The 13,261-nt window shown below is 43.5% G+C and overlaps 1 protein-coding gene across 1 annotated transcript in view; it reads right to left on the bottom strand.

The window, feature by feature from the left end:
- Nucleotides 1-8,881: 8,881 nt before the first annotated feature.
- The window catches only part of LOC115015267 (zinc finger protein 239-like), a 10,643-nt gene continuing 6,263 nt past the window's right edge, over nucleotides 8,882-13,261 (bottom strand). The window contains exon 3 of the mRNA XM_029442436.1: nucleotides 8,882-11,498. Within this exon, the coding sequence (XP_029298296.1) occupies nucleotides 10,392-11,498 (1,107 nt within the window). The 3' untranslated portion in view covers nucleotides 8,882-10,391. The remainder of the gene's footprint in view (nucleotides 11,499-13,261) is intronic.

Genomic DNA, 13,261 nt, shown 5'->3' with positions numbered 1-13,261 from the left:
ACTCCTTCACTTGGGGTAATGGCTCATTCCCTAACCGGAGTAGGCAATCCACCGGTTTCCTGCTGAGAGCCATGGCCTCAGATTTTGAAGTGCTGATCCTCATCCCAACCGCTTCACACTCTGCTGCGAACCGATCCAGTGACTGTTGAAGGTCACAGACCGATGATGCCATAAGGACCACATCATCAGCAAAGAGCAGCGATGAGATCCTCAGGTCACCGAACTGCATCCCCTCTCCTCCACGACTACGCCTCGATATCCTATCCATGAAAATCACGAACAGGATTGGTGATAAAGCGCAGCCCTGGCGGAGGCCAACATTCACTAGAAACGAGTCCGACTTATTGCCGAGTATCCGGACACAACTCTCACTTTGGGCGTATAGGGATTGGATGGCCCTCAAAAGTGGCCCCCTCACCCCATACTCCCGCAGCACCTCCCACAGTACCACCCGGGGGACCCAGTCATACGCCTTCTCCAGATCCACAAAACACATGTAGACCGGATGGGCGTACTCCCAGGCCCCCTCCAGGATCCTTGCGAGAGTAAAGAGTTGGTCCGTTGTTCCACGACCAGAACGGAATCCGCATTGTTCCTCTTCAATCAGAGGTTCGACTTTCCAGTACCTTGGAGTAGACTTTACCAGGGAGGCTGAGAAGTGTGATACCCCTGTAGTTGGCACACACTCTCTGGTCCCCCTTTTTAAATAGGGGAACCACCACCCCGGTCTGCCAACCTCTAGGCACTGTCTCAGACTTCCACGCAATGTTGACGAGTCGTGTCAACCAAGACAGCCCCTCAACACCCAAAGCCTTCAGCATTTCTGGACGGATCTCATCAACCCCTGCGGCTTTGTCACTGTGGAGTTGTTTGACTACCTCAGTGACTTCCATCAGGGAAATTGACGATGATCCCCCATCAGCTTCTAGCTCAGCCTCTACCATAGAGGGCGTGTTAGTCGGATTCAGAAGTTCCTACCATAGAGGGCGTGTTAGTCGGATTCAGGAGTTCCTCAAAGTGCTCCTTCCACCGGCCGATTCTCAGTCGAAGTCAGCAGGGTCCCACCCTTGCTGTACACAGCTTGGATGGTTCCTCGCTTCCCCCTCCTGAGGTGCCGGATGGTTTTCCAGAAGCACCTTGGTGCCGACCGAAAGTCCTTCTCCATAGCTTCTCCGAACTTCTCCCACACCCGCTGCTTTGCCTCTGGCACGGCAGATGCTGCCGCCCTTCTAGTCCTTCGATACCCTGCAACTGTTTCCGGAGTCTTCCCGGATAACATAGCCCGGAAGGACTCCTTATTCAGTCGGACGGCTTCCCTGACCACCGGGGTCCACCACGGTGTTCGAGGGTTACCGCCCCTTGAGGCACCTAAGACCTTGAGACCACAGCTCATCACCGCAGCTTCAGCAATAGAGGTTTTGAACATCGCCCACTCAGGTTCAATGCCCCCAACCTCCACAGGGATAGCTGAAAAGCTCCGCCGGAGGTGTGAGTTAAAGATCCCCAGGACAGGGGCTTCCTCCAGACGTTCCCAGTTCACCCGCACTACCCGTTTGGGTTTACCAGGTCTGTCCAGAGTCTTCCCCCACCCCTTGATCCAACTCACCACCAGATTGTGATCAGTCGACAGCTCCGCCCCTCTCTTCACCCGAGTGTCCAAAACATGCGGCCTCGGATCAGATGATACGATTACGAAATCGATCATTGACCTTTGGCCTAGGGTGCTCTGAAACCATGTGCACTTATGAGCATCCTTATGTTCGAACATGGTGTTTGTTATGGCCATTCCATGACTAGCACAGAAGTCCAACAACAAACGACCGTTCGGGTTTAGATCAGGGAGGCCCTTCCTCCCAATCAAGCCTCTCCAGGTGTCTCCATCGTTTCCCACGTGTGCGTTGAAGTCTCCCAGCAAGACTACGGAGTACTGGTTCCCCCTGCAGGGCTCCATTCAGGGTCTCCAAGAAGGCCGAATACTCCAAACTGCGGTTTGGGCATAGGCACAAACAACAGTCAGAGTTTCCCCCCCCCATAACCCGAAGGCGTAGTGAGGCGACCCTCTCGTCCACCCGGGTAAACTCCGCGGGCTAGTGAGCTAGTGAGTATCCCCCCCCTGGCCCGACGCCTCACACCTTGGGCAACTCCGGAGAAGAATAGAGTCCAACCCTTACCCAGGAGTACGTTCCAGAGCCAAGACTGTGCGTGGAGGTAAGCCCCACCAGATCCAACTGGTAGCGATCCACCTCCCGCACTAGTTCCGACTCCTTCCCCCACAGAGAGGTGATGTTCCACGTCCCCAGAGCCAGCCTCTTCTGCCCGGGTCTGGTCCGTCGAGGTCCCTGACCATCACTGCCACCCGTGTGACAGCGCACCCAACCCCAGCGGTTTTTCCCATGAGTGGTGGGCCCACAGGATGGATGGATGGGAGGCACCACATAGCTTTTTCGGGCTGTGCCCGACCGTGCTCCGTGGCAAATCCGGTCGTCTGTCGGGCCCTCCCTCTGGGCCTGGCTCCAGACAGGGGCCCCAGGCTTCCTCCGGGCAGGGTCTCTCCTTTCCTATCCCTTTTTTTCATGAAGTCGTTTTTGAACCATTCTTAGTCTGGCCCCTCGCCTGAGACCAATTTGCCTTGGGAGACCCTACCAGGAGCACTAGGCTCCAGACAACACAGCTCTCAGGTTCATAGGGACACACAAACCTCTCCATCACGATAAGGTGATGGTTCCCAGAGAGGACTGATTCTGTTCACCTTATATATGCTTCCTTTGGGCAATATTATAAGGAACCACTCTATAAACTTTCATTGTTATGCGGATGATACCCAATTATATCTATCAATTAAACCAGACAAAACCAATCAATTGGCTAAACTTCAAGCATGCTTTAAGGACATAAACACTTGGATGTCTAGCAACCTTTTCATGTTAAACACAGACAAAACTGAAGTTATTATACTTGGCCCTAAACGCCTCCGAAACGCATTTTCTAATGACATAGAATCTCTGAATGGCATTAATTTGGCTTCCAGCACCACCGTAAGGAATCTTTGCGTTATCTTTGATCAGGATCTGTCTTTTATAATAAAATAACTTAAATCAGAGCCAGCATCACTTATGATGCAGACACAGAGAACATCTGCAAACATTGTGATGTAACCATGGGAACATTGACCTGCATCACATTAACTGAGCTTCATAAAACTGTGATGGAATGTAACTCCTCCACCTCTTGTGTTGACCCGATACCTACAGCATTCTTTAAGCGGATATTCGACAGCATTTCAAGTCACGTCCTAAATATTATATACACGTCTCTTCTAACGAGCATCTTCCCAGACGCCTTCAAAACAGCCGTTGTAAAACCCTTGCTAAAGAAACCTAACCTAGACAGTTATACGCTCACTATATGCTAACTATAACTATAGGCCAATATGTGTCAGAGAAGCATGTTGCCCACTTTGGAGTTCCGCAAGGGAGCTGCCTTGGTCCATTACTGTTCTCCCTATACATGCTACCACTGGGGGACATCATTAGAGAACACAATGTGTGCTTCCATAGCTACGCGGATGACACAAAACTGTACATCTCTGCTGAACCAAATGATACTACAGCTATTAACTCCATGACCACCTGTCTGTCAGCAATATATAAATGGTTGAGCAATAATTTCTTAAAATGAAATGAGAACAAAACTGAAATCCTACTAGTAGGTCCTGTAACAAAAAGAGAGATGATGCTGAATAACATGGGGAAACTTACTCTTTTGATTAAACCTGAAGTTAAAAGTCTTGGTGTTATCATAGACTCAGATCTAAGCTTTAAATCCCACATAAACAAGGTGACAAAAACATCATTCTTCCACCTTAGAAATATAGCTAAAATCAGACAATTTATAAATCAAAAGGATGCTGAAAAACTAATCCATGCTTTCATCTCAAGCTGACCCGGCTGTAAAGAGTGTAAAGGTAAACCGGCCAAAACGCTGCAGTGAGGCTGCTGACTAGAACCAAAAGGAGAGACCATATCAGTCCAGTGTTAGCCGCTCAACACTGGCTTCCAGTAACTTTTAGAATTGACTTCCTCCTTCTTGTATACAAAGCCCTAAACGTTGTCATGTTTTTGGTGTGAAGCACTTTGAGCTGCAAGTCTTGTATGAAAGGTGCTATACAAATAAAGCTTATTATTATTATTATTATTATTATTATTATTATTATTATTATTATTATTATTATTAGATTATCTTAACATTTCCTAATTTTTATGAATTAAGTTTGCACACATATAATCTTAAAATGAAAAAACATCCTCATTGAACACGAGGGTGGAAAAAAAGACCATTGCGCTAATCTACTTGCTTAAAATGGGACATCATTAAAGAATATATAAACATTACATTACATTCCTCATAAAACATTTCAGGAACTAGTACATTAGATTGGATAGCTACAGTAGTCAATGAGGTAGTACCACATCTATTAACCATTGCCTTCATACAAGTTGCAAAACAAACAACAAACAAATAATCAAAAGTGTTGCGATCACAGGAAGTATAAACTGCAATATTTTCGTTCCCCATGACCCAAAAATACTAGTAAACCAGTCCTGATCTGCTGCATCAAATAAACCAGACTTCTCATCAAATTGAAAATAGTCCAAAGCTATAATGACATCAGTTAAATTATCTGAAACATCGGGAATCAGTGTCATGCAGGAACCTTCAGTCAAATTTAAAGTCACACACAACTTTTAGCTAACAAGAAATCTAGGGCTAGTTGGTGTTTCAACAAAGTTAACCTGTTCTTCATCATCACAAATTACATGAAACCATTCCTCTCGTTTAAAAAAAATAAAAATAAACCTTGCTACAGGACTCATACAACTATCCATACTAGTACAAGGAGATATGACCACTGCTGTCATACCATGTTTACTTGGAAAGGTGTGTTTTACCATATAAGACATCATTTCATACCAAACATTGCCTTTCAAATTTATGGATAGTCGTCATCTTCTTCAGGATTTTCAACATCGAAAAGGTTATGCTTTTATTGTTCAGTGTCTGTAGTTTACTCTTTAAATAGCTTCCCCATACAGTCCTCGTATGGGGTGCATGATGTCATGTCTCCTTTTTTCCATATCGTCATACTGTGGGTCATCAATCTGTGTGGAGGGGCTGATACTCGTGCAACCCTTGTTTTGTTACTTTCAGCTGTATACATTTTAAACCAGGGACATTGGTGCTGTTTGAGACAAACTGTGTCTCAATTCAGGGGCTGCAGCATTCGGAGGCTGCATTTGTAGGCCAATTACGTCAAAGCATTTTGGAGAATCATTCAAATGCAGCCGACAAATGCGGCCTTCTTTTCCCGGATTTGGAGGATACATCTGATGTTGTCTTTCACAGCCGCAAGTATTCCAAGATTCATTCCGCGCCCAGAGAAGTTATTTTCTGACGGAAAATGGCGCCCCCCAACCCAGCAGTAGCGTCAAATGGATATACTTGTAAATGTAATTATTGGGTTTCAACTCACTCTTATAGCTAACGATACAAATGTTACAAAATCAAAGGACCTTAAAACAGACAATTTTCGTTAAAATGATTATGGGATGTTATCGCCAATGCTAGCTAAGCTAGCTACTTGGAGCTGCTGTACGATGCAGCTTGGCTGCCGGCATCTGACCTAGGTTAGCCTTGAAAGTAGAACTTTTAAGACCTTAACCTTCAAACCTAAGAGTTTTAAATGTTGATTTATATTTTACATAGATTGTGGCAATTGTATAGATAATTCATACTTCATAGTACCTGCTTGGTTTTCTGACCGTTTAATATCGCTTAAAAAGTCCAGTGCACTCGTTGGGATTGATTACATATTTTATTATTTATAATTAGGGCTGTCAAGCGATTAAAAACATGTATCTAATTAATTACAAGCTTTGTGATTAATTAATCACGATTAATCGCATATAACAATATTTGCTGTGAGAGCTCCGTGCGACGGGCGCCGGGGTGCTGTCAGAGCTCCGTGCTCTGTGCTTTCTGAGCTCTGTGCGACAGACGCTGGGGACGGGTGCTGTCAGAGCTCCGTGCTGTCGGACCAAAAGTCAGGGGCATCTAGGAGCGCGATTAATCTGCGTTAATATTTTTAACGCGTTATTTTTTCTGTGATTAATTCGACAGCCCTATTTTTAATATGTGTACTTATTTTGCAACTTAATCTGCTTTTGTTTAGTGGTGTATAGCTAAACTTGCTCTAACGTTTTGTTTTAGGGAGAAGGAGACGGAAGCAGAAGAGAGGAGAGCAGGGAGAGGATAGAGAGCAGGGAGAGGATGGACAGACTCTTCTCTCTACTGGAGAAACTTGTTGACAAATGAAATGTAAATGTAAATGAATTGAAATAAATAATATATATAATGATGAATATATTGTGTATTTAATTTACATGAACTATAAATGAAAAGTAATGAAAACTTAATTGAGTTCAAAGGTTCAAAAAGGAATTATTTAATTTTGAAAATTACCTATCAATGAATGGAAATGAATGATTGAACAAAGAAAATGATTGAATGATTATTATAAAACAATATAACGTTTACAGTATATACAGATGAAGTTTGCTGCTGGACTTGGATGGGCTGCCACAATAAAGCCTGTGGTGTCTCCTGATGGGGGGGCATCATCTGGGGTGGTCTTCAGAGTGTATATGAGATGCTCCTCCACCGTCTAAAATACATTATGTGCCGGTGATAAAGCATATCTTCAATTAAATTTGAAAAGAAAAAAAGAAAAGTATTATCTCTGGGAAAAAAATGCTAAAGTAATCCGTGAACTGCGCTTGATAACTTCCGAAAGTTGCTAGGCAACAGGAGCGGCAAAAGGTAGGGCCGTGAACAGCTGGTGACGTACCAGGAAATCCCCTGTAGCCCGGACCATCTCATTTTGTAGACCGCTCGGTTCAGCCTTCACGATCTACGGAGGACACGGCCTCCAAAGACTGCGAAGGCTGCATCCTCCGAAGGCTGCAGCCCCTGAATTGAGACACAGCTACACTCTTCTTCACTAGTACTTTCATTCGTCTGTCCCTGCCTTCTTACTGTCTGTCCCTCTTCCCCAACTTTTGTGTTTTTTTTCTCACTTGATGCATTTTTTCTTTCTCCTGCGTTTAGTAGCAGGTTTTTGTTTTGTCTCTGTCTCCTCCATCTCTGCTTCCTCGACCTGTTCACCCATGTCATTTTTTCAACTGTATAATTTCCTGCATTTCACTGACTTTACCTGTCTCCGCCTGTTCCCTTCCCAAACCATCTGTTTCTTTGCCTTTTTTACCATCAACTTTACTTACTCTTGCCTCACCCAAAAAACCTTGCTCACTTTCCTGCACATCATTATTATTACACACACACTGTGAAACATCACCACCTGTCTCGTGCACCAGGTCAAACACAACAGTGGCACGGCATGGTTCGCAGACCGACCACCGGTTTCCCAGACGCAGCTATCCCGCCGCAGACAGAGTCGGACAGCCTCTCCGCAACTAAAACACTTCATAACTGATAAAGTTGCAAAAATCACATAGTCATAATCTACTCTAACATGGAAGCTTGGAGTTTGAGCTCCACATCCCGGTTATTAAGTATCATATATAACTGTATGTAGTGAGACACTACATGTTTCAGTAACTGAGACTTACATCCAGACAGAAATAACATTAGAAATAACAACTTTGGCTGCGGGTTGAGTGAGTGGCAGTACCTGCACAAACATCTTGTTCACCACGATACCTGTCTCGATGACGCGGTGCACCTTCTCCACCTGATCCAGGAAGATGACAACAGCGCCGTTCATCCACGCCAGTGATTTCACACTGCGGTGTCCAACCTTTTCTCCCACAGCTAACCCAATATCCTCTACGCCAGTGTTTCCCAAACCTTCTGTGGCCAAGGCACACCAAAGACCAAGCCAAAATCTCAAGGCACATAATCCCCCACGCAAAATCCCCTCTCTAACACATAGTATCACTGTTATCACTCTGTGAACATTTATTTATTTAGTCCTTGTAAGATAGCTATTCTTCTCACTAGCAGAGAGCCTTTGATGTGTCACACTCTAATATTTCCCACCATGTGCACATGGCTAAAACGGGGTTCGCTTTGACATATTAATGATTGTTATATTTAGGCCAAAGCATAATATCTATTGTTTCTATATTGTGAAATAAGAGTATAGGACAAAGTACCAATAAAGTACAGTGCTTCCCTGCGCTGCGCCCCCCCACATCCCCCCCTGAAATTCAAGACGTTTTTTTATTTTTTTTAATATATATTCACTACTTATTTTTCACATTGAACAGGTGCTCTTTTATGAAACTAAACGCTTATGTTATTTATCTCATTTATGTGCACGTTTCAGTTGCTTTGTGTATTTACATTCTCTCCTCTGCTCTGCTTCGCGAAGGGCGAAGCTCCGCTTCCGAACCCACACGCGCGCGTGCGCACACACTTACAGTCAGAGACAGAGCGGAGGAAAGGTAAGGAGAGAACTTAAAAAATCTGCGCCACGCACGGACCTCATCCAACCCAGGCAACACTGAAGTAAATATAAAATAATTTATAACCTTGTGTATAGTTAAGTGCAATAAGCCTAATTGTTTCAAAATCCCACGGTACACCGGGATTTGTCTCATGGCACACAATTTGGGAACCACTGCTCTACGCTACACGGGATGCCATGTTTCCTCGTGAGCTTGGCCATTTACCATGGCGTCAGACGCCAATCGGCGAGACAAAACTCAAAGTGCTAACATGTTTAGGTCAGTAACATCTGTCACTGTCCTATCAGAGTGATCTAAAACATTGTGGTGTATTATTTATGTATTCAGTCATTTAATCGTTCAATTCGAAACTTTATTTCAATTTCAATATCCCATTTGGTCATTTATTGGTGACTTCCATTTCTCATTCTCCATGATATCACAGATTGATGCTACATATTAATACTATACTAAACACAATATGCCGTACAATAATCTTATTAATAGCTGCGACTCTAGAAAGCCACTGCCACTTTCACATTTTGTGAATTCAACTTACAAAGTTTTTTAAAACAGCTACATATATACTGAGCATATAGGGTTAACAAATAAAACAACAAACACCGGAGGCTAATCCGCAGACCTCCGCCTCTGGCTGCTCGGACCTCAGTCTTGCTTCTCTGTTGCCTGTCTGGGCAGGTCGACGGCTACTGATGTGCTGTGTTTCCAGTCAAAATCAATATCAGCCGCTGTCTGTTGACTGCCATCCGTTGACTGCCATCCGTCTATCGACAAGATGACATTCACCAATGACAGTGGCCGACGTTCATCTGGTGTGTCGCCTGTGGCAGCTAAATGTTTAGATATTTGCGGTCGGACACTGACAACATACCAGACTCTGGTATGACGTGAGAGCACAAGGGCCGGCGTGTACATGGTTTGTTTACAAATGAAAATCGGCTGTGTGGCAGTATTACACTATCTCAGAGAAAGATCAGCGACATGCAGTTTGTAAGACATGTTTCATCCAGAAATGCGACCGCACTTGGATATGAGAGAAATAATCACCTCAACCATATGCAGCATGCAGAGTATTCAGAAGTCAGTGGGCTGTAGGTATAGGTAGTAGACAGCAGGCTAAAGAGGCTTTTAAAGTAAATGTTTTTAAAAAACAAAAGAAAAAACAATATTTTTAATTCAAGGATACTGCAATGAAGGAAAAATTGACTTTAAAACAGTTCCGGTTTTTTTTATAATGAAGATGTCTTTGTTTCACTGGCACAGAAGGGGATAAATAATAAAAACTAAATTAATAACAAAAAACTTTGATATCGGCCAAGAATTTCACAATCGGAGCATCCCTACACAATAACGATTAAAAAATGTCTAGTTTGTGGATTTCTTTTGTTTTAGTATTGGTATTTTTTCCCTTTTAGTGGTATTAAACAGGTCTTAAAAGTCATAAAATTTGTACCTGTGCATAAACCAACACCATTACCACCAGATGGAGTCAAATGTCACCTCAGAGTGATGCTCAAAAACATCCCAAGCACAGCTAAATAAAAGAGAAAGAAATACAGGCTATCTGTCGATGCAGACCATGGCACACACTTCTAGTTGGTCATAGATTAAGAGGAATTATTCTTGATATAATGCTAATGTTTTTTTGTTTTTTAAAGCTGCACATTATATATATTATATCTTATCTTGACAATGAATGTATTCTACTGAAGTATTGTGTTTATCTAACACTTTATACATCTAATTCCTCTGTGCCATAGAGCTCCACCAATTCTAACACATAAATAAACCATACTGTTGAAATTGGTGACATGTTCCTTCATTGCCATGAACACACACTGTTGTTTATTTTGTTGGTTGTTGTTGGTTGTCGTTTGTTGGTTCTGTTGTGGAGCAGGTCGATTGTGCTTTTTTACACACAGTCACACTGTCTTCATCTACTGCAACACAGCGGTGTTTCTTCAAGGACTGTGAACGAGTGAACAGCCTCTTACACTGTGAACACCAGTAAGGTTTCTCTCCGGTGTGGACACGCTGGTGTCGGCTGTAACTATATGAACTATTAAAACATTTCCCACATTGGTCACAGCTGTATGGTTGCTCTCCAGTATGGATACGAAGGTGACGCATGTAGTTACTTAGTCGACCAAAACCTTTTGCACATTCTTTACACTGGTACGGTTTCTCTCCAGTGTGGGTACGCACATGTTGTTTGTACGTTTTTGAAATAGAGAAACTTTTCTCACATAGTTCACAGCGGAATGGTTTTTCTCCGGTGTGGATACGCAAATGTGATTTGTAATTACCTAACTGAGAGAAGCTCCTGCCACACTGGTTACAGCAGTATGGTTTCTCTCCTGAGTGGACACGCTGGTGTATCTTGTAACTACTTAAGTCACTGAAGCTCTTATCACATTGGTCACACTCGTACGGTTTCTCCCCAGTATGGTTACGCAGATGCAGACTGAAATGCCCTGACTGAGTGAAACTCTTTCCACAAAAGTCACACTGGTACGGCTTCTCTCCACTATGGCTAAGCTGGTGTCGCTTGTATGAACTTAAAAAACTAAAACTCTTTGGACACTGGTCACAGCAGTATGGCCTTTCTTTAGTGTGGACGCGCATGTGTATCTTGTAAATACTGAAGTAACTGAAGGTCTTTTCACATTGGTCACACTGGTATGGTCCAGTGTGGTCACGCAGGTGTTTCCTGTATGAACTCTGGTTGCTGAAATGCCCCCCACATTGTTCGCAGCAGTATGCCGTTTCTTCAGTGTGGGTGTGAAGGTGAAGCTTGTAGTTCTTTAGTTGGCTGAAACTGCTGTCACATTGTTCACAGTGGTACAGTTTCTCTGCAGTGTGAGTGAGTTCATGTCTTCTGAGACTGCAAATCCGACTGAAAGGTTTCCCACACTTCTGACACTGATGACTTCTGCGCCCGTCTGTTTCTGTCTGTTTCAATTGAAAAAAAGAGAGAAATAAATGTGAGATTGGAGGCCTTGATAAAATACTTTTACCCATTAGCAAGCCATACTATATACTATCTTATTTCAATGCTTGCAGAAACAGTCATTTTTCTAAGTGTAACATTAGATGCATTAGATACATTTCAGCTTTAAAGTAAACATTAAAGGGACATTTACATAGGGTTACGTTAAGTTACACTTTCTTCCAATAAAAGTGAGTAACTTTAAAGGAGAGAGTTGAAAATGTCAAAGCCAAGCAAGCCTACAATCTACGTTAGGGATAGTGTAAATTCCCAAGACCAAGTAGCAGAAGGTCAAGCGGAAGATGCTGAAGCGCAGCAACCAAGAAGACGTCAGAGAACCAAGACTGACAGAGAAAGGTAAAGCAATACAAGAAGAAAAAACTATAGCGGTTCAACTACATTTATGACAAATGGAAAGTCAAATCTTCTAAGCAGCCATTATCACAATCTACAGAGCCTTTACCTGAATATCTGATAAATGACATCATTGGTGACGTCACAAGTCTTTCTGCAGATGTCCAACTTGTTTATGATGAACTACGTAAAGTTTCAACTTCAGACCAAGTCACACATCAAAGAGTGGATCTGTGTGTAGAGATGTCTAAGTTTGTTCTAAACAGAGCATCAAGTTTACTGGATGGAAAGATTCCAGAAGAAGAAAAGCAAGATTGGGCAGAAGCAGACTCTCTTTGACACAAGCACCTACAAATCAATTTTTTCCTTGAAAAGCAGCTGAAAGCATTCGGACAGGTTTTCTGTAAAAAGACTAGAGGTTGTTGCTGAAGCAAGCTAAGCTGTTCTGAAAGTGTTACAAGAACAAGAAAGAGAACATTTGGAAATAGCACCTGGAAGCAGAAGTTAAAAGGAAGATAGATGATCAAGAGACAGCAGCTGTTAGGGGTTGTTTAGAAAGAGAAGCAGAATAGGTGAAACAAAGAATACAGAGAGAGGAAGAGGAAGCAAACATTAAAGCTTGATTGGAAGAAGAGCATGTAGCTCTACAAAAGACTCTGGAGGACAAACGGATGAAAATACAGCATTAGGAAGCAGTGAAAATACAGCACAAGCAAGGATGTGGGTGTATGACCAAGAAGATAAAAGAAGAGTGGAAAGACATACTAAAGAATGAGATGGGGGTAGATAAACAAGTGCGGGCTCCCACAAATCCTCTTCCACAAGTTGTGGTTACTTCCTCAAATGAAAGTACAGCAGAGCTGGTTAAGACGCTTTGGGGCTAATTTGGCCTTTTTCGCATACTTTTGATTCTGCCTTACTAAACCCCATGTTAAAACTTCCCTTTTCCAGGCCACGTCCGCCAGCTCCGACTGGGGGATCATGAGGCATTCCCAGGCCAGTGAGGAGATATACTCAGGACTCCGCCGAGTCCTGGGTCTTCCCCGGGGTCTCCTCTGAGCTGGACATGCCTGGAACACCTCCCTAGGGAGGCGCCCAGGTGGCATCCTTACTAGATGCCCAAACAACCTCAACTGGTTCCTTTCAACAAAAGGAGCAGCGGCTCTAATCCAAGTCTCTCACGGATGGCTGAGCTTCTAGCCCTATCTCTAAGGAGACGCAAGCCACCCATCTGAGAAAACCCATTTCAGCCGCTTGTACCCGCAATCTTGTTCTTTTGGTCATGACCCAACCTTCATGACCATACGTTAAGGTAGACCGGTTGGGCGTACTCCCAGGCCCCCTCCAGGAACCTTGAAAGAGTGAAGAGTTG

This window comes from Cottoperca gobio, chromosome 1, assembly GCF_900634415.1.
Source record: "Cottoperca gobio chromosome 1, fCotGob3.1, whole genome shotgun sequence".
Taxonomy (NCBI): Eukaryota; Metazoa; Chordata; class Actinopteri; order Perciformes; family Bovichtidae; genus Cottoperca; species Cottoperca gobio.
This window is presented reverse-complemented; position numbering and strand designations above follow the sequence as displayed.